This window comes from Mauremys reevesii, linkage group 1 (assembly GCF_016161935.1).
Source record: "Mauremys reevesii isolate NIE-2019 linkage group 1, ASM1616193v1, whole genome shotgun sequence".
Taxonomy (NCBI): domain Eukaryota; kingdom Metazoa; phylum Chordata; order Testudines; family Geoemydidae; genus Mauremys; species Mauremys reevesii.
The window spans coordinates 250,185,798-250,209,502 of record NC_052623.1 but is presented as its reverse complement, the minus strand read 5'-3'; the positions used below and the strand labels follow the sequence as shown (position 1 = coordinate 250,209,502).

General features: G+C 45.9%; 1 protein-coding gene across 7 annotated transcripts in view; it reads right to left on the bottom strand.

The window, feature by feature from the left end:
* Positions 1-23,705, bottom strand: part of DCP1B (decapping mRNA 1B) — a 126,005-nt gene that overhangs the window by 49,975 nt on the left and 52,325 nt on the right. For 2 of the 7 annotated variants that reach the window (XM_039546186.1, XM_039546178.1), the window contains exons 4-6: positions 7,403-7,604; positions 4,699-4,739; positions 1,655-1,782 (exon numbers count right to left, since the gene is read on the bottom strand). In XM_039546186.1, the coding sequence (XP_039402120.1) occupies positions 1,655-1,782; positions 4,699-4,739; positions 7,403-7,604 (371 nt within the window). Of the gene's footprint in view, positions 1-1,654; positions 1,783-3,788; positions 3,908-4,698; positions 4,740-7,026; positions 7,132-7,402; positions 7,605-23,705 lie in introns of those variants that run through there. The other 5 variants (XM_039546236.1, XM_039546218.1, XM_039546228.1 and 2 more) reach the window with 4 other exon arrangements.

Below are 23,705 nucleotides of genomic sequence, written 5' to 3'. Positions count from 1 at the left end.
TAGTTTACATTTTGAGAAGAAAATTTAATGAATTATGCTACCATCAAATAATCGTCATTTTGCCTGTAATGCAGTGCTCAGGAATGTCTTCTTGTTCCCTCTATGTTAGTGTGTTTCATGCCATTACAATAGACTGTTTCTCACTATCATTAATTATTGTTTCTCACTGTTGTAAAGAGACAAAGGTTAGTACAAATGACAAGATCTTATTCTCATTCTTAACTCTAACATCAAAAAGTAAGTTTTAAGCATGCACACACACACACACACACACACAAAACCCACTGGGAATTTTTACAATGATATATACACATAACATAAGGAAAACACTTTGCATGTATATAGGTAAGAAACTTAAAAATCAACCAACTGGAGTGATAGCTAGTCCTTACCTTACTTACTGTTCTAAAATCCTACTAATGGCTACAAATAGAGGTGTGGGGCAGCCTGGTGATGTCCTCTGGATTTACTTTCAGTTTCTCTGGGAAATTTCAAGTACCACCACTCACCTCTTTTTCAGCTTTTTGGATACTTTCAAAAGGTAGAGGATTTATTGACCATACATGATGTTCTCACTTTTCTACAATCATTTCTACCACACAGTGAGTCAGAGCCACTGAACTCCCTCTTGCTGCATTTTCCTGCTTCAAATTATATTTGGGAATAGATAGTCTCTATGATGAATATAACCCAATGTTCTGCAGGTGAGATACTATGACATATCTTCTGGTTCTATCACATCCAACTGGAACACTTCTAAATTTCAGATGCACACAAAAGCAGGTCCAGAGGATTCCATACAAACTGTTTTAAAGTTTAGGACCTGAAGACAAGCCTGTGCCATGGTACAGATCTCCTGCATAAGTGCAGAGACATAACCCTTCATTTTCTGAACCACTGGTTCTTGCAGGCAAGCTTTGCCTAGTTACACATTGAAATAGCCTCTTGGGCAAACTAGCTCCTGGGAGCTTCAGGAAGCTCTTGGCCCTTGTTTGTGACAGTCAAATGGCTCCAATAACCCCAGGAAAGACTGAACCTTATATACTGCTAATGCCTGCAGATCCTAGGCCTGGAATGAGCCAGTCAACCAAAAACAGATGGACAAACCTGCCTTCCTTCCTGAGAGCAACAGTCAATAACACCCACTAGTTTGGCTAAAAGGGTAGGGAACTGTAGCCAAACCAGAAGGCAGAGTTTTTAATTGGCAGTGTTTTCTAGTGTTGCCCAGCACACACAATGAAATCAGAGATCAGAAATACCATCCCATCTTGAGTGGCTTCCCCTTAAGGGAGGTCATCCAAATACCAAGTCAGACATACAAAAAAAACAAAAAAAAAAACCATACTGCATGACAAGATTTCTACATATATCTATATTACACTGTATTGTATCACATAAAGTCTATTTGTCAGCCAAGAGATAGATTAATGGCTTAACAATGTTCTCATGAAGAGAGGCACTTTGAAAAAAAGAGCCACTCCTCCCTTGATTTGGCATGTCAAATATCAAAATTTGCCCCTCTGGGTTGCAATTCCTGAACAAGCCAATGTCACCTCTTGAAAGCCATAGTCTAAATGCACTAGCAGTCATTGGAATGCTTTAAAGAGTTTATTTCTCAAACACTTTACCCAATGGATAGAAGAGAGAGACTCACATCTGGCATTTCTGTAAAGCAGAAAAGGGTCCTGCAGCTGGAAATCTAGGTCTTTAGTGATGGGTTCTGTTCGATTTTCCATGCTCAACCTGTTCATAATGGTGAAGCCATGCCTGGGAGAAGCTGATCTGTAAATTACCAAGCAGAAATCATAGCAAGTCAAGGAAAAATATGAGTACCACTTCTTTGTCAAACAGTGCTCCAAAATTATTATTTCAATAGAAGTTGTTATATAAAATCTAACTATGTTGCCAGGGAATAAACTGAACAACAGTCTTGGAGCTTGACAGAATTTTTGGTTCCTTTGTGGAATCCTTTTGCTTTCTTCAAACCCCTAAGCTCTGTATGAAAAATGACATAGATAAATGTGGCCACAATGACTTTTTTTTTTATATACACAATCTGCAGCATCTGAGGTGCTATAGTTTGAGTCCCAAAGCCTCTAGTCATAGTCCTAATTATTTGTGCATGCCCTGCATTCACAACAAGTTCTAAGGCCTACAACTTTAGGAATGGGCAATAACTTACTAACGTTAAACTGGTCCTCAGATCATTGGTGTCACAGTATCCAAGGACCAGAACTGGTCTACACTTTCCCATTGCAGCAGAAAAGGGATATTGGAGATACAGTTGTGGAACAAAATTAATTACCATTTTTACTTTTTTCTTTAATACATGAAGATAATGAATTATACAAGTCACTCCAGGTGGGATTTTCAAAACTCCCTAAGTGACATAAGAGCAGAAATCCCACCCTCTACTTCCAATGCTAACAGGAAATGTTACTTTGGAACCGAGTTTGACAGTGACGGACAAGACACTGACTAAACGTTTGGGGTAAGTGCCAAGTACAGTAATCACCAGTGGGTGTCTTCATTAACTCCAAAGCACAGGAACCTGCATTACAGGAAGGGAGGCAACAGAAAATGAAACAAAGGGTGGAAGTGATGTAAAGAATACTTGATGGTAATAGCCAGACTTGTATATCTCTGAGTGTTTTAGCATCATCCCCAACAGGAAGCAGATATTTGACACTTTGGGATTGTCTTCACTACCGGGGTAAGTTGACCTAAGTCACGCTATTCCAGCTACGTGAATAACGTAGCTGGAGTTGACGTAGCTTAGGTCAACTTACCCTGGTGTCTTCACTGTGCTCCGTCGACAGGAGATGCTCTCTGGTCGACTTTCCTTACTCTTCTTGGAGAGCTGGAGTACCGAGGTCGACCGGAAAGTGCTCTGCCATCTTCACTAGACCCGCTAAATTGACCCCTGCTGCATCAATTGCAGCAGCATTGATCTCCCAGTAGTGAAGACCAGCTTCACTACCAGGGTAGAAACATTTCCTCGAAGTAGTCTTTCAAAATAAAGATTATAGTTTTAGTCTATCATTTTTCATTTTTGTAAAGCTCTTTATTTTAGTAAATGCTTTTTTTAACCATGTATTTTTCAGTTTAATTATGTAATTGAATGTCTTCATTCTACTTTCCAGCCTGTGCCTTTATTTCCTGCTTAAAGGCAAGGGCTGGAAAAGGGTTAACTCTTAGTGCTGTGATTAAGAATATAGGTGGAACTGAGCAGAAAAGACTGCAGTTACTAGACTGAGACACTGCAATAGCTAAGTGAATATCCTTCCTCAACTTCCTTCTTATCAGGACCCAGAAAAGGAACCGGAGTGGTGGAGGGTAGTTGCAGACAGCTCCAAAATTCAGGTCCATTGTACAAGAGAATCATATTCCTCCTACAGAGTGGGCAAGGCACCTTTGATCTGCCAGACCTTGCCACAAGCAGCAGACGCAGGAGACAGTTCCTTCCTCCAGCAGTGGTAGCTACAACAGCATTTCTTACCTCATCCACTCTTGTTCTTCTCTACACAGATGAATAGAAGAGTGGGTGTGGGGAGATGCTGGTACTGGCTTCTGCTGCTGGGTAGGAAGGAGCCTAGAGATCAAAGTAAGCTCCCAAACTCCCTAGTAGAAGATTGAGTCCACTGTACACCTGGCCTCTCATGCTGTTTGTCACCTCCATATCCTTCTCTTCCCGACTCAATCAGAGGGACCTCCTGCCTCCTCAGTCCCCATCCTTCTCCTAGATGGATCCTCAAGAAAAAACAAATGGAGGGAGGAAATCCACTTACCTGTTCGACTACCCACCCCTAACAGCTGCACCCCTATGTCTGCTAACTCCCTGATCTTCTGCTCGTCACATCAACAGCAAGCCCAGCACACAGATGATAGAGCAGGCTTTGCAACATACCTGTGTGGTACAAAAGATGAGACTAGATGATCTAATGGTCCCTTCTGGCCTTAAAATCCATTAAATTATTCCCCACCTCCCCAAACAACCCTGCCTTCAATTAAGAGGTGAAGAGTTAGAAAACAACAAATGTAATAGAAAACTGAACCATGAAATTAAAACAAACATCCAGAGCCCTTAGAAAAAAGAGCCACTGAGAATATCTTAACACCTCAGGTGAAACATGCATGATAACCACATTGTAAGTAATTTGATACCGAGGCAAATGTAAGGAAAATGCATGAACTTTCCCCTGTCCAGGAAACAATTACAATTGTATTAAGTCCTGCCATTTCCTTAACCTTGATGAGAACTATTATTTACTCTGCCATTTAGCTTTTTTGTTCTGAAACCTTCTAAAGGACAAATGTTACATCGTATTTAAATAGAACATTGTCAAGATTTATCAGATTCATCCACACTGAGATCTAAATTACATTTCCAAGTCTTATCCGCATGAACACGTACAAAGTGACGTTCTCCTTTTCAATCGTCCCTTCCCTGCATTGTCTCTGACAATTTCAAACTAACTATCCGAAGAAGTGAGCTGTAGCTCACGAAAGCTCATGCTTAAATAAATTTGTTAGTCTTTAAGGTGCCACAAGTACTCCTGTTTTTTTAAACTAACTTCAGTTATTCCTTTTCACCATGTAATAAGACAGAATTTAGAGAGGTTACTTAAGGATTCTTTTTAGCAGGTTTTTCTATTTCCATAGATTTTATGTTCAGACATTAAAATGTAACATTCTCACCTTGTGTAAACAAAGAGTGTTCCTTCCACATCAGTTTTCTCCTAAAATAAAAGAAACATTCAAGTAATTCAAATAAAAATTCATAAGGTGAAGGAAAACCAATATTTTCCACAAAACAATCGCTTAATATCACCAGCAGGCATAAGACACACACTGGTATAGTGAATTTAACATATTGGATCATTAATACAACAAAGACAGCAGTAATAAAAGGGATTATCCTTATGAAGAGGAGAAAAGTGGATCTACTGCCATATTCATAGTCCATTGCTGATGAAGCAATAGGAAACACAGGAACTATTATTTTGTCAACCATAAATAAGCCACCGCTATCTTCCTTTTCCCAAAGACCATGACAGTTACATATCTCTGACTGAAATGAGGAAATAATTAAACCAAATTTCAGGGATTTGCTAGTAAGAGATTACAACTACCATAGTTCCCCTTCATCCTTCAGCTGAATCAGGTTTTACGATAAGACATGAAAACCATCAGCTCTGCATTTTTTTATTTTTAGTTCTGTTTTTTTAAGACAAAAAAATCTCATAGTTGTCTTATCTAATTTTTTCTCCTGATAGCCTGTCAGCCAAGATAATTGACGAGTTGTCATTTTATAAAAGAAACTTCAGTGTCTCTACCTGATATACAACTCTACCTCGATATAATGCTGTCCTTGGGAGCCAAAAAATCTTACCGCATTATAGGTGAAACCATGTTATATCGAACTTGCTTTGATCCACCAGAGTGCGCAGCCCCGCCCACCCCAGAGCACTGCTTTACCACGTTATATCTGAAATTGTGTTATATCAGGTCGTGTTATATCGGGGTAGAGGTGTACTGGATGTCAGAAAGTACCAGTACATTTATGCTTCCGCATTCCATTTGATACATAATATCCCACTTGCTTAAAATATGTAAGCTTTTCTGGCCCAGGGACAAATATTTTGGAGACACGCTCTTCGGGATCCTTTTAGATGAAAGATACTACATAAAATTCTGTCCACGCAAAGATAGAGTTACATTTGAAAATCATGCTTAAACATAGTTCCCCTAAACCAGTTCTGATCACTGTTTAACCCCATCAGCATTAGCCAGTTAGAGTTAAAAATTGATTTGGGGAAAATAAGTTTTTCAGACACAGCTCTATTTGCTGTATGCACAGAGATTAGGTTAAATCACTATCACAATCTGACCCACGCATATTCAGTCTGACAAAATATTAACGGGACACTCAAGATAATATTTTTTTAAATATTATCTGTATTACTAATGTCTTATATTTTTTAAGATATGATATACTTTTCAATATTTATTTTTTGCCCATAACTCAGTGTAGACTTTGAAAATGGACTGGTAAACTTCACCTCCTCCTAGTATCAGTTTAACTTTCTTATCCTCATGTACCAGCACATTGCATTTGTGTTCCCCCACCCTTCCTCTCTCTCTCAAACTGCAGTGTAATATTTTAATTTAAAAAGTTTTTACTGAAATAAAGCCTCTTAACAACATCACTATTAGGTTTTGTAGGGCTTCCTTACAAAAAAAATATCCATAACATTTATGTTTGAGGGGTGACTTACTCAAAATTATCTATTTAAATAAGATTCCAGTCCTATAATCTAATTGTTATCAGGGTCTGCCCATGCAATGGCCAATGCAGAGTGCCACTGAAGACAACAAAAGCCTGTACAGGTATACTTGAACAGAGGAGATCAAGGGATCAGAGTTTAGAAAGAAAGCTCTACAGCGTATAATGTTAAGGTTACACAATTAAAATAACAAAAAGACAGTAAATGCAGGAGTTAAGACTCCCAGTTATATATCTTATATGTTTTATGTGTGTATAATATTTTAAGCAACAGATTTTAAAAGAAAAGCAGGACTACAAAATACTACATATGTGCAATGCAACTATTTTTCTGGAAATCTTTTAACTTTTGCATTTACTGTCTTTTTATCACTTTTGACTGGATAACCTTAATGCTGCATTAACTATTTATTTAATTTTCTCTTTCTTACATGATTTAGATAGTATCTGCTTCCTTCTGGTACCGCATTATTGGTAAATCTGGAATTATATGCTGTGCTTCCAAAAATCATATATATTCACACACACCACTCCATAGAGTGTTCCAGCCACAATACACTTTCCATAGAGCACTGTACTGTATTCATAAACTATACACATACAGACTATATGCTCTTCAGGGCAAGGACTTGTTACCTGCTTTAGCACACATTGTTTAATAGACACCTCCTATGAATTTAAAGTTCATCAAGCCAGCGGGGGGGGGGGGGGGACCTTTTTTCTCCCAACTAATCTCTCACCAGCTTTTGTCCGGTGCTGAGTTTCAGAATTGTACGGGAGAGAACCGGAAACTGTCCCTCTTCCCGTTCTGGTTTCACAGTGGACGTGGGCCTTTATCACTGAGCATATTTTATAAATTAAAGAAGAGAAATACAGCCCCAAGACTTTCAGCCACCATCCCTCGCTGCCCACGGGTGTGTCTGTGTGGGGTGTCTTCCCCACGTCGGGGGCGGTCTCCCCACTGCCTGTCCTCCCCAAACCTGTGGGGGGGAGGGGTCTCCCAGCTCCCTCCCCCAACCTGTGAGTGGGTGGGTCGGTGGGTCTCCCTGCTGCCTGTCCTACCCCCCGGCATGGGGGGCTCCCGGCCCGGGGAGGGGGGGGTCTCATCTCACGCACCCACTCGTTGGCGCGGTGCCCGAAGGTGTAGAGCGCCACCTGGCTGGCCACGTCCACGATGCTGCTGATGTAGGGGTCGTGCCGCTGCAGCGCCGCCAGGCTGATGTCCAGCCCCTTGCCCAGCAGGGCAGCCCCGGCCACCGCCGCCGCCATTTTGCCTCCAACAACAACACTCACGGCGCGCTGGGTGGGCACGATTAATCTAAAGCCGAGAACGAGATCGAGCCCTTAGAGAGAGAAGCAAAACCGGGCCAGGGCGTTGGACCCAGACTCGGTAGTCGAGCGTCGAGTTCACATTGCTCAGGATTGTTTCTATTAGCAACAAGATAAACTCACCAAAGGCCCGGCCGGGCCCTCCGTGCGTAACCCAGGGGGCGGGGCCTGCAGCAACCGCACCGTGTCATGCCCGGCCTGGCACAGGCCACGCGCGAAATCCAGACTCGTCTGAGGGGCAGCCCTGTGAGGGCATGTACACGCACAGGCACGTGTAGCCGGCAGGGTGCAGAGACCGGTATTGCCAACCTCAGTTGTTCCAAAATCATGAGCCAGGCTTCCCAAAATCATAAAAACGGCTCAACAATAATAATTTTTAGGTTCTTTTAATTTGTTTTCTGGTGGTGGAGTCCTTGGGGTTCCTGTTTAACAGATTTACTCCACAACGGGGAGGACTACAGACAAGCTGTTTTTTTTTTAATGCAAGTTGAGAATCTCTGAAAATCACTTGAGTCCAGCTGCTGGGGATTCAAGAAAAGCATTGAGAATTCATTTGCAAACTTAACACCATCATTTTGGGCTTGAATAGGGAATGGGGAGTGGTTGGCTCACTACAAAAGCAATTTTCCATCTCTTGGTATTGACACCTCCTCATCAATTATTGGGAGTGGACCAAACATTGGTTCTCCACTTGTAAGGTAACGCCCTTCTCTTCATGTGTCAATATAGATTTATGCCTGTATCTGTGATTTTCACTCCATGCATCTGGAGAAATGGTTTTTTACCCATGAAAGCTTATGCCTGAATAAATCTGTTAGTCTTTAAGGTGCCACTGAACTCCTTGTTGTTTTAATTACATTTTGAGACTTGGCAATCCAGAGTTAGAAACACAGGCACATATACATGTGCCCACATTCATGTTTAGCTACAGTAACACATGTATGCCCCAGGGCACACACAGATATATATGGGCATGTACACATACCTATGAGTATACAGACACACCAAAGCATCAACACACAAAAGTACTCAGAGAGCACATGAAGCCATACATGTCTGTAGCATAGACACACATACAGGGGAATATATATATATATATGGATGTACATAGAATATCAGGCTTGGAAGGGACCTCAGGAGGTCATCTAGTCCAACCCCCTGCTCAAATCCCCAGATAAATTTTTGCCCCAGATCCCTAAATGGCCCCCTCAAGGAGTAAACTCACAACCCTGGGTTTAGTAGGCCAATACTCAAACCACTGAGCTATCCCTCCCCTGTATATGGGGGAGGGGGGTGGGGTTACACACCCATGGCTATGTGTACTCATATTTGCCTGCATACACCTATGGACCTACTTACTCATCTGAATCAGCTATGAAATAACACAAGTGAAGCTAATCAATGGAGAGGCACCATGATTAGAAACAGATGGACACTACATTTTCCTCCAAAGGTAAGCAGTCCGGTGCCCTAACATCAGTCCAAAGTAAGTAAGATATAGCATTTCATGGAGTAGGGAAAGAAATGCTGTGGTCTGGAAACTTCAGGAGGAAGATGTGAAGAAAACCATTGAGGAGGAAGGGTGACAATTAGGCATTCCTTGCTGCTCAAGTGACAAGTAGATCTACTCAATTCTTTCTGCTGTCTAAACCCTCCTGGATTCCCTAGTAACAAGACATTCCCCCCCCCCCCGCCGAATCCCCTCTCGTTTGCCAATCCTTCTTATGGCCATTTTGTCTACCTCAATTTGTCACTGAGGCATGGGAGGATTACGCTTTCTCAACCTGACTTCTGCGGTTGCCCAGGCCTTTTGGTACCCATACTACTGATAATATTAAAAAAGGTTTCCCTATTTTGTATTACAAAAATCTGGTCAACCTAACTCCAAAAGAGACAGAATATAATGTAGAAATTGGTTTGCAATAGATTGTTCTTTCAGATTGTAAACATTCACTCATGGTTACAATTTGGCATTCCAATGAAGGTCTGAGTCTGTTATTGTACAAGATTTTAATCCACAGTTACTGTTTAATAACAAGTTATTGTTTATATACCTTTTGAATTCTGAGAATGTATAAAAGCAGAAATTAGTAAGATTGTTTCTGTTGTTGCCCATTTGGTCTGACTGGGTGGCTAATCAATGTTTAGAGCAGGGGTCGGCAACCTCTGTTTCAACTTTTTGTTTAGAAATGGCCTTTCATTTTGAAATTTAGCTAATAACAGAGTTCAACCTAAGCCTTCTCAGGTGTGGCTGCTTCTAATGTTCCTCCTTCAGGATTGCTCAGTCCACAGTATGGGGAACATGTATGTTGCTGGTACCCACAGTCTAAAAGACTACTGTTGGAACTTTGTCTACCTCAATTCCCAATGGTTAAGGAAGTTTTAGTCTTTTTGTTAGCAGTTTACGCACTCAGGATTCCTTAACTGATTCAGGCCTTGAACCAAATGGCACATGGAGAAAACTGTGCTCAGCCCAGTTAATTCCATCTGGCATAGTTATTTAAAAATTTTACTCCCAAAATCAAACTAGATCCAGTCAATTTCATTCCCACACTAGAAAAAAATTACAAGGAAAAGATCTATAACATCACAGTAATTTATCAGCATCAGTGTATGTGTAATACTACCCCCTGGTGGAATTTGGCAGACCTTTTTGATGCAAAAGCAGCCCACTTCACTATCTGTTGAATTTTTATTTTAACTCATTGAAAAATAAGATTCTCTACTTTGGTGCTATTGATTTTGAGAACTCTGATGCTGTAGGTATTGTGTGTGATTAATTACAATAACCACAAGTTGTCATGGATTTCTGAGGAATTATTTCAGGAAATGAGGGCATGTTGTTTGATTGAGATCACATTTCTTGCTTTGCCCATTTTTGCAAAATGTTTCTGTTGCCGTAATTCTAAGTGTTGTCATATGGTGAACACTTATTTCAGACACTGTACATTTCGCACACATCATCTTCTGTCTAAGGGCTCGTCTATGTGGGAAAGTTTTACCAGTTATATTAATATATTTATACCTGTATAAGTCCTCAACTCCGATGTGGCTTTTTTGGGTTTAGTTTAAACCCCTTGACAAGTAACATAAACTGAACTGAAAAAGGCATTCTTAGCCTAATACTGGAATAAGTGTGTCTGAATTGGAGGTTATACTGATGTATCGGTTTAAATTTAAACCTTATGTTATACTAGAAAAATGTTCCCATGTAAACAAGACCTTAGTTTGCTGCTCACTGCTTCTTTATTTACTTCTATTTTTTTCAGAAATTTTAGTTTTGCTCTGCAGGTATCATTTCTTCCAACTGAGATTAATGCCACAAACCAGTCTGGTTTTGATAAAATAATCTGTTAGTTCTCCAAAATCCTAAATTTAATTTAAAATTTAAGCTCTGTTAAATATTAATTTATTGCCTCAACTTGTAATTGGATACAAATGATAAAACTGATCCCTTTTATATATTTGTTTTTGGGGTACACTAGTCATCAAATCGCTGAAAAACAACACCCAGATTATTTCTTCCAACCTCTTCCCAAAAATGAAGGTATTACAAACCTCCAGTGCTGCTGCTTTTTCTATATCCAGAAACAAAGATGTCAAACATTGGTGGCTTCCCCCCACCAAGTTCTGTAAGCATGAAATAAATCAGAAATCACTGAACTTCCTACATTGCTCAACAAGATTTCTGAGGTTTCACTTTGAAGTTTGTTTGTTTGTTTGTTTGCCATTTTGTCTGAGTTATAATCCCTAGCCCAGGGGTTCTCAGACTTTTGTACTGGTGACCCCTTTCACAGAGAAAGCCCTTGAGTGCGACCCCCCTCCCCCGCTTATACATTAAAAACACTTTTTTATATATTTAACATCATTATAAATGCTGGAGGAACTGCAGAGTTTGGGGTGGAGGCTAACAACTTGCGACCCTCCCATATAATAACCTCGTGACCCCCTGAGGGATCCCGACCCCCAGTTTGAGAACCCCTGCACTAGCCTAACTCAAAGTTATATTCTGATGAGGCAACCATCTTGAGTCCTTTATAATAAAGAGCAAGCATTTGAATTACACAACCAGTAAAGTAATATTGTTACCATGAGAGCAACAAACTTGTACTCATTTAATAGAATATTGCTTTAGGATATTTACTATGGCAACTAATTTATTGCCATACTAGTATTTAATCAGGCAATCATCTTAACTCTTAGACATACGGCATTTGTCAGACCACCAACTAATCTATAACAGTACAGTCTTTTCACTGTGGTGCATACTCAGGATTTGGGGAGCATTTTTGAATTGTTATATGTTGCATTTTGCTGGTAAATACATAAAAAGTTCAAAATACCAATGCAATATTTGTGTTTAAATGGTTTCAAATTAAAAATGGACTCTTCCTTACATGGAATATTGCAATAATGATCCACAAGTGACTGCACAATGTAATGCAATTACTGCCTAATACTGAAACAGGGATAGGCAACCTATGGCACGAGTGCCAAAGGCGGCACACGAGCTGATTTTCAGTGGCACTCACACTGCCCAGGTCCTGGCCACTGGTCTGGGGGCTCTGCATTTTAATTTAATTTTAAATGAAGCTTCTTAAACATTTTAAAAACCTTATTTTTACATACAACAATAGTTTAGTTATATATTATAGACCTGTAGAAAGAGACCTTCTAAAAACATTAAAATGTATTACTGGCACGCGAAACCTTAAATTAGAGTGAATAAATGAAGACTCGGCACACCACTTCTGAAAGGTTGCCGACCCCTGTACTAAAAGTTTGAAATACTGCATTTTGTTGTTAGATTCATACTGCTTTAAATTATTATCTTTGTTATTTGTACTGCACTAGGGCTTATGGGCACTGTGAGATGCATTTGGGAAGTCAAAGACCTAACATTTTTGTATCTCTGTCAGCAATGCTTTGGGAAATAATGAGCGAAATGTATCCCTGCTTTTATACTAGGGACGACTGGTACACAGGGGCCTCCTGTGGGCAGCCAATAGAAGATTTAAGCACTTTTAATGAGATTCTGGACTGAAAACCAAGGGTATTAACACCACAAACTCCAGTGGGTAACTGCCAGAGCTGGCCTTACCATGAGGCGTACTGAGGCAGCTGCCTCAGGTGCCAGACTGGGGGGGTAATGGGGGTATGCCACTAGGACCCAGAGTGTAGAGGAGAACAGGCAGTCAACTGAAGTAGTAGGAGCCAGTTAGGCCCTTAAGACGCTGATATCTTACCTCACTCAGGCCATGCTACCAGCCTGCTTATTTTTCCCCTTCAATTGAGTGTTGAGAGCCACTATAGCTGGCACAGAAAAGCAGTCATGAGTGAAAGAAGAAAATGCCTCTCTGGGGCAGCATTCAGAAAAAGAAAGCAAGCAAAGGAAGCTTTTCTATCTAAGCAGGAAGGAGTTCTCCTGAGATACATAGACACAAATGTTCACAGTGAGCCTTCCGGCCCCAGTGAGGACGTATGTGGTGAGGAGTTGCCTGATCTTCCAGTTAGTCAGAGTGCAGGTGACCTGGCAGCCACTGCAGCATCCATATCTCCATCTCAAATGGATGTAACCATGCACATTCCTGAAGAAAAGTGTAGATCAGAGAAGAGTGTGGTGGAGGTGCAAGAAACAGCTGCTGCAGAGTTTAGTTTTTTAAGTCTAGATGATCCAGGACTGTGGACCCACTTGAGCAGTAACCTGAGGGACTTCCTTGTACTGCATGGGCCACAACAAGAGAAAAACTTCATGTTCTTCTTCGAGTGATTGCTCCTATGCATTCCATTTAGGTGTGCGCGCCGCGCGTGCACGGTTCTTCGGAACATTTTTACCCTAGCAACTCCGGCGGGCCGGCTGGGCGCCCCCTGGAGTGGCGCCGCTATGGCGCTAGATATATACCCCAGCCGGCCCGCCCGCTCCTCAGTTCCTTCTTTCCGCCCGTGACGGCTAGTAGGAACAGTGGAGTGCTCCCTTTCCTCCACAGCCCTAGCGTTCTCAATAGTTCTAGTGTATATAGTTGTTAATAGTTTGTTAGTTTTCTTGTTAAAGTTGTATAGTTAGTGTATAGTATAGCAGTTAGGGAATTAGAGGGGTTAGCCCTCTTCTTCCGCCCCGGTGCGGGCTTATGCCCGGGGCACCGGGATTCAAGCCCTGCGTGGCTTGCCAGCGGCCCATGCCGGTGAGTGACCCGCACGACTCTTGCCTCCGCTGCCTCGGAGAGTCGCACCGGTCAGATAAGTGCCCCATTTGTGTGGCTTTCAAGCCGCGTACGAGGAAGGAGCGGGACTCTCGATTAAAACAGCTCCTTATGGAGTCGGCTCTCCAACCTCCGGCACCAGCTCCGTCGGCGCCGAAGCCGGCCTCAGTGAGCAGCGCACCGGCAGCACCGAGCCGCTCTGGTGCCGACGCGTCTCGGCACCCGGTACCGAAGACCCGGCACCGCTCCCTCTCCCCGGGGAAGAAGCAAAAGGTGCCGAAGACGGCCGCTGCAAAACAACAGCACAAGCCGTTAGCCCAGCCGCCACCGACTACAACGGTACAGGCTGAGGCAGTGCACAAGAAGTGCACCGGGCCGTCGACTCCGGCGCCGCAAGGGCCGTCGAGTCCGGCACCGCCCAGCTCCCCGGTGCCGACCGAGGAAGAGCTGAGGCTCCCGTCTACGCCGGAGGCGTTCGCAACGGCGAGGGAGCTGATTGACCTCACAGCGGATATGGGCCATCAGCTACCGGCACCGCCGGTGCGGACACTGAAATCCATTGGAAAGCCTCTGATGATGCGCCCTCCTTCTCTTGGCGGCCGAGGTGATCGGAGCACCATGATCCGCTCTCGCTCCCGTTCTCCTTCAAGAGGGCGATCGCCACCGCACCGGGCCCGATCCGCACGGCGGTCGACGTCGAGGCGCCGCTCCCCATCTCGTCGCCGGTCGCAGTCCCGGTACCGCTCGCAATCGCGGTACCGGTCGCACTCCCGGCGGCGTTCCAGGTCCCGGTCGCCGAGTCGCCGGCACCGCACCAGGTCCGGCTCCAGACATCGCGGGCGATATCGCGATTCGCGCAGCCGCTCAAGGCGCCGCCGATCGCGCTCGAGGTCAGTCTCCCGGCACCGCAGGTCGAGCTCCCGGCGCCGCAGGTCGAGCTCCCGGCACCGCCGGTCGAGCTCCCGGTACCGCGCTTCGCGCAGATCTCGTTCGCCGATCAAGCCACATGACGACCGGCACCGTCCATCGGCACCGGAGACACAGTTTATCCCGGCACCGGATGTTCACCCGGATACCGCCACGGCCCCTCCCTGGCCTTCGAGGGAACCCTCAGTTGCTTCTCCGGAGGGCAGTGCGGTAGACTTCAGAGCGGGGTCTATTCCGCAGGACCATGGACCTCAGCAATGGGGGTTTTGGGTACCCTGGGCCCAACATGAGCAGGGGCCTCCCCTTCCACCGAGACAGCCAGGTTCGGTGCGTTCGGTGCCAGAGGCCACTGTAAGCAGGCCACCCCCGTCTCCCACGCCACAATCTGCCACCCGCGGTACACCGTTGGGGCATGAGACACTGGCACCGGACAGACCAGACGCGGAGCCAGCTCCTGAAGAGGTGCTGCCTGGTCACTCCTCGTCCTCCTCTCCCGACGAGGCGGTGGCGGGGGCGTCGCCATCAGAGCCCCCGCCGATAGACCTCAAAGCGCACCAGGACCTTCTTCGGCGGGTAGCGAAAGCTATCAACCTGCCCATCGAAGAAGTCCAAGAGGTCGATGACCCCATCACGGACGTCGTGGGAGCAGACGCCCCCGTGAGAGTAGCGCTGCCATTCATCCGCACAATCCAGCGGAACAATGCCGCCATCTGGCAGTCGCCCTCCTCCGTCCCTCCCACGGCACGCGGCGTGGAGAGGAAATATTCGGTACCACCGAAAGGGTACGAATACCTTTATGTCCACCCGACTCCGGACTCGTTGGTAGTCCAATCCGTGAACGACCGGGAGCGTAACGGACAGCCTGCCGCTGCGCCGAAGTCAAAGGAGTCCAGGCGCATGGACTTGTTGGGGCGCAAGATTTACTCCGCGGGCGGTCTCCAACTCCGCATCGCTAATCAAATGGCCCTGCTCTCCCGGTATACCTTTAACATCCTGGGATGCCTGGGAAAGTTCGCGGAGCTGACCCCACAGGACTCCCGCCGGGAATTCTCGGCGCTCCTAGAAGAGGGCAAGTTGGCCTCCAGGACCTTGATTAAAGCTGCGGTCGACTCAGCGGACTCGGGGGCCAGGACTGTGGCGTCCGGTGTAACCATGCGACGCATCGCGTGGCTACAGTCATCCACTTTGCCACCGGAGGTACAATATACCCTCCAGGACCTCCCCTTTGAAATGCAGGGCCTGTTCTCGGAGAAAACTGATACGAGAATTCAGACCCTGAAGGACGGACGAGTGGCAATCCGTACTTTGGGGATGCATACACCAGCCACTCAGAGGCGTCCGTTCCGGCAACAGCCCTATCGGCCCGGGCCGCAGGCCAGGTCTCGGCCATTTAATAATCGCAGGGCCCCATTCCGCCGCAGACCATCGGGCGGGCGGCGTAACCAGTCCCAAGGCTCGTCCAAGGCTCCTCAAGGTCCCAAGTCGACCTTTTGATGGGACGCCCGAGGACGGCACACCACTCTCCCCTCAGGATCCATCCCCGTTGTTTTCAAGTCGCCTTTCCCGCTTCCTCCAGGCGTGGTGTTCGGTAACATCAGACGGCTGGGTGCTCAACACCATCCAGCACGGCTACCGCCTACAGTTTATTTCGCCCCCTCCCTCCCACCCACCCTCTCCGTCCCTCTTCAGGGACCCCTCTCACGAGCAAGTCCTCTTACAGGAGGTCCAGTCTCTGTTGAGCGTGGGTGCCATCGAGGAGGTGCCTCCCGGCAGGCGGGGCAGGGGATTCTACTCCAGATATTTTCTCATCCCCAAGGCGAAAGGGGGTCTTCGTCCCATCTTGGACCTCTGGGAGCTGAACAAGTACCTCTGCAAGCTCAAGTTTCGGATGGTAACTTTGGGGACCATTATCCCTTCTTTGGATCCAGGAGACTGGTTTGCCGCCCTCGACATGAAGGATGCTTACTTTCATGTGGCAATTTACCCCCCCACACACAGACGCTACCTGCGCTTCATGGTCAACGAGGCCCACTACCAGTTTGCAGTGTTACCCTTCGGCCTCTCCACTGCACCGCGGGTATTCACCAAATGCATGGCGGTCGTCGCTGTGGCCCTCCGTCGTCGTCGGATTCACGTGTATCCATACCTCGACGACTGGCTGATTCGTGGCCGTACCCAAGAGCTGGTAGCGGCTCAGGTATCCGAGATACTGCGTCTGTTTCGATCTCTCGGCCTGCTTGTCAACGCCGACAAGTCCCACTTAGTTCCGACACAAAGAGTGGAATTCATAGGAGCCGTCCTCGACTCCACTCTGGCCAGAGCCTGCCTCCCTCGGGCTCGGCACGAGACGTTGGCATCCCTGATACGGACACTTCAGGCCTTTCCAACGACAACAGTGCGATGCTGCCTTCGTCTTCTAGGTCACATGGCAGCGTGTACGTTTGTGACCGCGCACGCAAGGCTGCGACTTCGCCCGTTCCAAATGTGGCTGGCATCGGTGTACCGCCCTCAGCGCGACCCACTGGACATGGTGGGTGGTGGTGGTGCCGAGTCCCGCTCTTCAGTCACTCACCTGGTGGCTGGATCCGGAGACAGTCTGCGCAGGGGTTCCATTCCGCCCTCCTCGCCCGTCGGTCACCCTGACCACAGACGCGTCGGCGCTGGGATGGGGGGCTCACATAGGAGACCTGCACACCCAAGGTCTCTGGTCAGCCCAGGAGCTCTCCCTCCATATCAACGTCTGGGAGCTGAGAGCGATCCGTCTGGCGTGTCTCGCCTTTCGGACCCACCTTCAGGACCGCTGTGTAGCAGTGTACACGGACAACACCACAGCCATGTTCTATGTCAACAAGCAGGGCGGAGCTCGGTCCTCCCCGCTTTGCAAGGAGGCGATGCTCCTCTGGGATCTTTGCCTCGAAGCGTTTTTTTCTACCGGGGGTGCAGAACACGTTGGCCGACTGTTTGAGCAGGTCCTTCGCCTCCCACGAGTGGTCCCTTCGCCCAGATGTGGCTTACACAATCTTCCAGAGGTGGGGGTTTCCCCAGATAGACCTCTTCGCCTCCCGGGCCAACAGGAAGTGCCACAGGTTTTGCTCCTTCCAGGGTCAAGCTCCAGGCTCCCTCTCGGATGCGTTTCTCCTGCCATGGACGGAGTCCCTCCTCTACGCGTTCCCCCCGTTTCCGCTTGTCCACCGAGTATTACTCAAGCTTCGGAGAGACAGGGCCCGCGTAATACTCGTCGCTCCGGCCTGGCCGAGACAGCATTGGTATACCCTGCTGCTCGAGCTGTTGGTTCGGGAACCCATTCCCCTTCCGCTATGGCCGGACCTCATCACTCAGGACCTCGGCAGGCTTTGTCACCCGAACCTGCAGTCGCTGCATCTTACAGCTTGGTTCCTGAGTGGTTGACCGACGCAGAGAGAGGATGTTCGGCAGCGGTGCAGCAAGTTCTGCTGGAAAGCAGGAAGCCTTCGACGCGCTCTACCTACCTCGCGAAATGGAAACGCTTTGCGCTATGGTGCGACCAGCGAAGTCTTAACCCATTCTCGGCCCCCATCCAGACCGTCCTCGATTACCTCTGGTACCTGAAAGGTCAAGGTCTCGCGATCTCGTCCCTGAGGGTGCACCTGGCGGCTCTGTCAGCCTTCCGGCCCGCTATAGGAGGGTGCTCTGTCTTCTCCAACCCAATGGTAGCCCGCTTCCTTAAAGGGTTAGACCGTCTCTACCCTCAGGTGCGTCCGCCTGCTCCGACTTGGGAACTGAACCTGGTTCTCGCCCAGATGATGGGCCCGCCCTTCGAGCCCCTGGCCATGTGCTCTCTGCTCCATCTTACCTGGAAGACGGCCTTCCTCGTGGCGATCACATCCGCCAGACGAGTCTCGGAACTCCGCGCTCTGACAGCAGGTCCCCCATATACCGTCTTCCACGGGGACAAAGTGCAGCTTCGACCACATCCAGCCTTCCTCCCCAAGGTGGTGTCGGCCTTCCATCTCAATCAGGAGATCTTCCTCCCGGTTTTCTTTCCAAAGCCGCACGCCTCACCTTGTGAACAGCAGCTCCACACTCTGGACGTCTGTAGGGCCCTCGCCTTTTACATCGACCGGACAAAGTCCTTCCGGCGTTCCTCCCAGCTCTTTGTGGCAATTGCTGAGCGCATGAAAGGCGAGCCGGTTTCCTCACAACGGATTTCATCCTGGGTGACGTCCTGCATACGAGCGTGCTACGAGCTTGCTCGCGTCCCCCCGTGCCGCCTCACCGCACACTCGACGAGGGTGCACGCCTCGTCGGCCGCCTTCCTGGCCCACGTTCCCATCCAGGACATCTGCAGAGCGGCTACCTGGTCTTCAGTCCACACCTTCGCTTCCCACTACGCGTTGGTGCAGCAGTCTCGGGACGACGCAGCCTTCGGCTCCGCGGTATTACACTCCGCCACGTCTCATTCCGACCCCACTGCCTAGGTAAGGCTTGGGAATCACCTAAATGGAATGCATAGGAGCAATCACTCGAAGAAGAAAAGGCGGTTACTCACCGTAGTAACTGGTGTTCTTCGAGATGTGTTGCTCCTATCCATTCCAGACCCGCCCTCCTTCCCCACTGTCGGAATAGCCGGCAAGAAGGAACTGAGGAGCGGGCGGGCCGGCTGGGGTATATATCTAGCGCCATAGTGGCGCCACTCCAGGGGGCGCCCAGCCGGCCCGCCGGAGTTGCTAGGGTAAAAATGTTCTGAAGAACCGTGCACGCGCGGCGCGCACACCTAAATGGAATGGATAGGAGCAACACATCTCGAAGAACACCAGTTACTACGGTGAGTAACCGCCTTTTCCCCAAAGACAATGAAAATAGAAGTTTCCATCCAACACATTACTGGCGTGAAATCCCCAATGGTGACAAAGTGGAGAGGCCATCACTTATGTACTCAAAAACCCAGAATGCTGCATACTGTTTTTGTTGCAAACTCTTCCAGTCTAATGTTCCAGCCACATTGGGTTCTACGGAAACAAAGGACTCGAAAAATCTGGCTAGAAATCTGGCATGCCATGAGAAGGCAGCAAATCAATAGAGAGCATTCCATAGGTGGAAAGAGCTTGAGATAAGATTAAGGTTAAAGGCCACCACAGATGATCAACATCAAGAGAAGACTGCATCAGAGTCTCTTTACTGGCAAAATGTTCTGAAAAGGTTCGTTGCCATTGTGAGAATGCTTGCTACCCAAAACCTAGCTCTGTGTGGCACTTCAGATCAGCTGTATGTGCCAAACAATGGAAACTTCCTTAAAATTGTGGAGCTGATAGCTGAGTTTGATGCTGTACTCCTGGAGCATCTAAGAAGAGTCACCACCCAAGAAATGTACACACACTACTACCTTGGAAAAACAATTCAAAATGTGATCATACAGTTACTGGGAACAAAAGTCAAACAGAAGATTGTGGCAGATCTGAAGTCAGCAAGATATAATTCTGTTATTCTGGACTGCACACCTGACATCAGTCATATGGAACAAATGACTTTAATGGTACATTTTGTAACAACAAAATAACCTAGTGAAAATGTCCCTGCAATAGTGACTGTTAGAGAGCATTTTCTAGAATTTATTGACATTGACAGAGCTGGTATGACAAATGTGCTTCTTAAAAAGCTGGAAGATAGGGGAATTGCAATAGCTGACATGAGAGGTCAGGGCTACGATAATGGTGCCAACATGAGAGGAAAGAACAGAGGAGTGCAGACACAGATCCGAGAGTTAAACCCTCAAGCTTTTTTTGTCCCATGCAGTTCTCATTCATTGAACTTGGTGCTCAGTGATGCAGCATCAGCTTCTTGTGAGGCTGATGATTTTTTTAATGTAATTCAAAGCATCTATGTATTTTTCTCTGCATCAACTCATCGATGGCAAATTTTGAAGCAACATCTGGGAAAATCCTCCCTGACACTGAAACCACTGAGTGCCACACGATGGGAAAGTCAAGTGGAGGTGATAAAGCCTATCAAATACCAAATTGGGAAGACAGATGATGCCATAGTTGCCATTAAGGAGGATAATGCTATGACAGGAACTGTTTGTGGGAGAACAGTGGCAGAGGGAAATGGAATCACTAGAAACATACATAACTTCAAATTTCCGTGTGGCTTAGTGTTGTGGCATGACATACTGTTTGAAATAAATGTTGTAAACAAGAGACTCCAAGGTGTTGACCTTGATATATCTGGAGCAATGGAACAACTGGACAAAGCAAAGTCATACCTACAGTCTTACCAGTCAAATGAGGGATTTCAAAACATTCTGAAGAGTGCACAGAAGTTGGCAGAGGAACTTCACACTGAAGTTATTTTCCCACCCATTCAAGAATACAAGAGTCACCGAAGAAGAAGACATTTTGATTATGAGGCATGGGATAATCCCATAAGAGACCCCAAACAACAATTCAAAGTTGAATTCTTTAACCAGGTCCTAGATTGTGCAATACAGTCAGTTGAAGAACGTTTCATGCAGCCCAAGGAACACAGCAGTATATTTGGGATGTTGTATGATATTCCAAAACTCCTTACTATACCTGAAGAAGACCTACACCAGCAATGCAGGGCACTAGAAACAGCGTTGACACATGATGACATGCACAATATCGATGCAAGTGATTTAGGTGATGAACTGAAAGCCCTTTCAAGATACATTTCAGCAGGATCAACTCCAAAGGCTGTTCTGGATTATATGTGCACAAATAAGATGACCACCCTCTTTCCAAATGCTTTTGTTGCTCTGCGCATACTTCTAACATTTTCTGTAACAGTTGCCAGTGGAGAACGCAGCTTCTCCAAGCTGAAGTTAATAAAAAACACATCTACATTCCACAATGGCATGGGAGAGGCTGGTCGGCCTTGCAACCACCTCAACAGAGCATGAGCTGGCCCAGACTGTGGACCTTCAGCAGGAAGCAGTTCAAATCTTTGCAACCAAGAAGGCACGGAAAGCACCACTTTGATTATTCAAACAGATAAAAATGCCAGTGTTTACTATGTAGACAAGAAAAGTTATATTTGGTGTTCAGGCGTTTGAAAGTTAAGTGTTACTTAAAATTTTTGAACAAGGCATTTTAAGTTGTTAATTCTCCTTTATTGGGGTAGGTAGCAGAGCAGTACCATGAGAGGAGTAGAACAGGAAGAAGGCAGAATTGAGACCTTTCAAAGTTTTGGCCCAAGCGAGGGGGTATGGGGATGTCATTTGAGCTCCCTGCCTCAGATATCAAAATGTTGTGGGCCGGCCCTGCTGATAGAAAAGTTTAGGTTTATTATACTTGTGTGAATCTGTTTCCCTTGGTACACTTTGAGTGCTGTGAAGGTGTTTGGTAGTCACTTTTCCACAGTCTGACTTCTTCGTTTTCTGGTGATGCTGATGCTATGATGTGTTGTCTGTCAGATGAAATTTATAGGCACTTTAACTTGCTAGATGGGAACAGTGAGCTACAAGGATTTCCTGAGGAGAAACTTCCATGAGAAGTGTATGAGGTTTCTCATTTTTCTTTTGGCTGTTAGGTGTTTGCCCAAATCTATTAATTTCATATCACCTCAATTCAATCTTATAAAGATAACCTTCACTGGATCCTGTGTAACCCTGTTCCCTGAACTGCGAAGAAGCATCTGTGCTCTTTAAACAACCAACAAATAAAAGCAAACAGCTTAAGACTTCTTGTTAGACTCTCCTGATGCCTGCTATTGTCTTACTAGTGAGCTTTAAGAAAAACTTCTCATAAATGGGTGTGGCTTCCTTCTCAAAGTTCAATTAATTAATAACTACTTATGTAAATAGAAGAATGCCCATTTTCAGTACTCACTCCTGCAGTCCTTTTTATTCAGGTCAATAGGAATTTTGTTTAAGGGTCTGTAGAATTGGGTTCTGAATCCAAAAGAAGGACAGGTTAGTTATAGGTCCCATTATCCATTGTGTGATCAGGTGTCAGAATAGATTGTGATAGAACCAGCTCAGGGGAAGTGGACACAGAGTCCAGCCTGTATGAGGAGAGCAAAGAAAAAAGTTGTTGCTGTTGTAGCACAGGCAGCCTATCTGAACAGTGGAAATTGGGCTCCAAGGTTCTTTAAGGAGGCAATCAGAGGGTGTGTGTAGCTTAGTTCTCTGTGGAAGGAGAGATGGAATTGCTGACTTTGGGAGAGGGAGAATGAAAAGAAGTCTATAAGCCTTCCTTGGAAAGGGGAAGGCTTAAGTGGTTGCAGAAGTGGCTGAGTATCTAAAGAGAAAGAAAGAGTAAGGACGACTGAAGAGGCACAATTGAAAAAAGGGAGGCTGAAAGCCTGTAGCTTGACATCTATTGGTGGATGTTAAAACCCCACTGTGCATGCACAACTCCATGACAGACAATCCAATTTTGCATTTTAACAATACTAAGGTGACCGGTATTTTAATGTCAGCTGATGAACTACTGACACATTCCATCACAAAGGTGGCTGCATTCCAGTACTGGGCGGAGTTTGTAAGGTGCTATAATATCCCTAGAGATGATAGGTGCATGTAAAAGTAAGAAACTATATTTAATAACCTATCTGGGAAATTATCATTACCAGAAATAATATATACTAAGTGAGATATTTAAGTTGTTGTTTTAGATTGTTAAAATGTTTTGAAACCAGCTCTAAGGGGGAAAATTTTCAATATATATTTTTATATATTTCAAGCAATAAGTCTTTTATGTGGTCTGATATCTTCTGGAATTTTGTTAACTGCATTGTTATCTTGTAATTCCATTTTGATTCCATTTTAAATGAATACAAAGATTTGTCATTTAGATTTAGCCTTGCATTTGACATTCTTTTGCTTGTTAGAAGGAAGAGAGCCTTGGCCCAGCCAAATTTGCACTTTTGTTGGTTCATAGTTGCTCTAAGGTACCAAGGAGTAGTCATTCAGCAAATGAAGATGGGTGAGCTAGTTAGGATAACAGAAAAGCTGACAAACATTT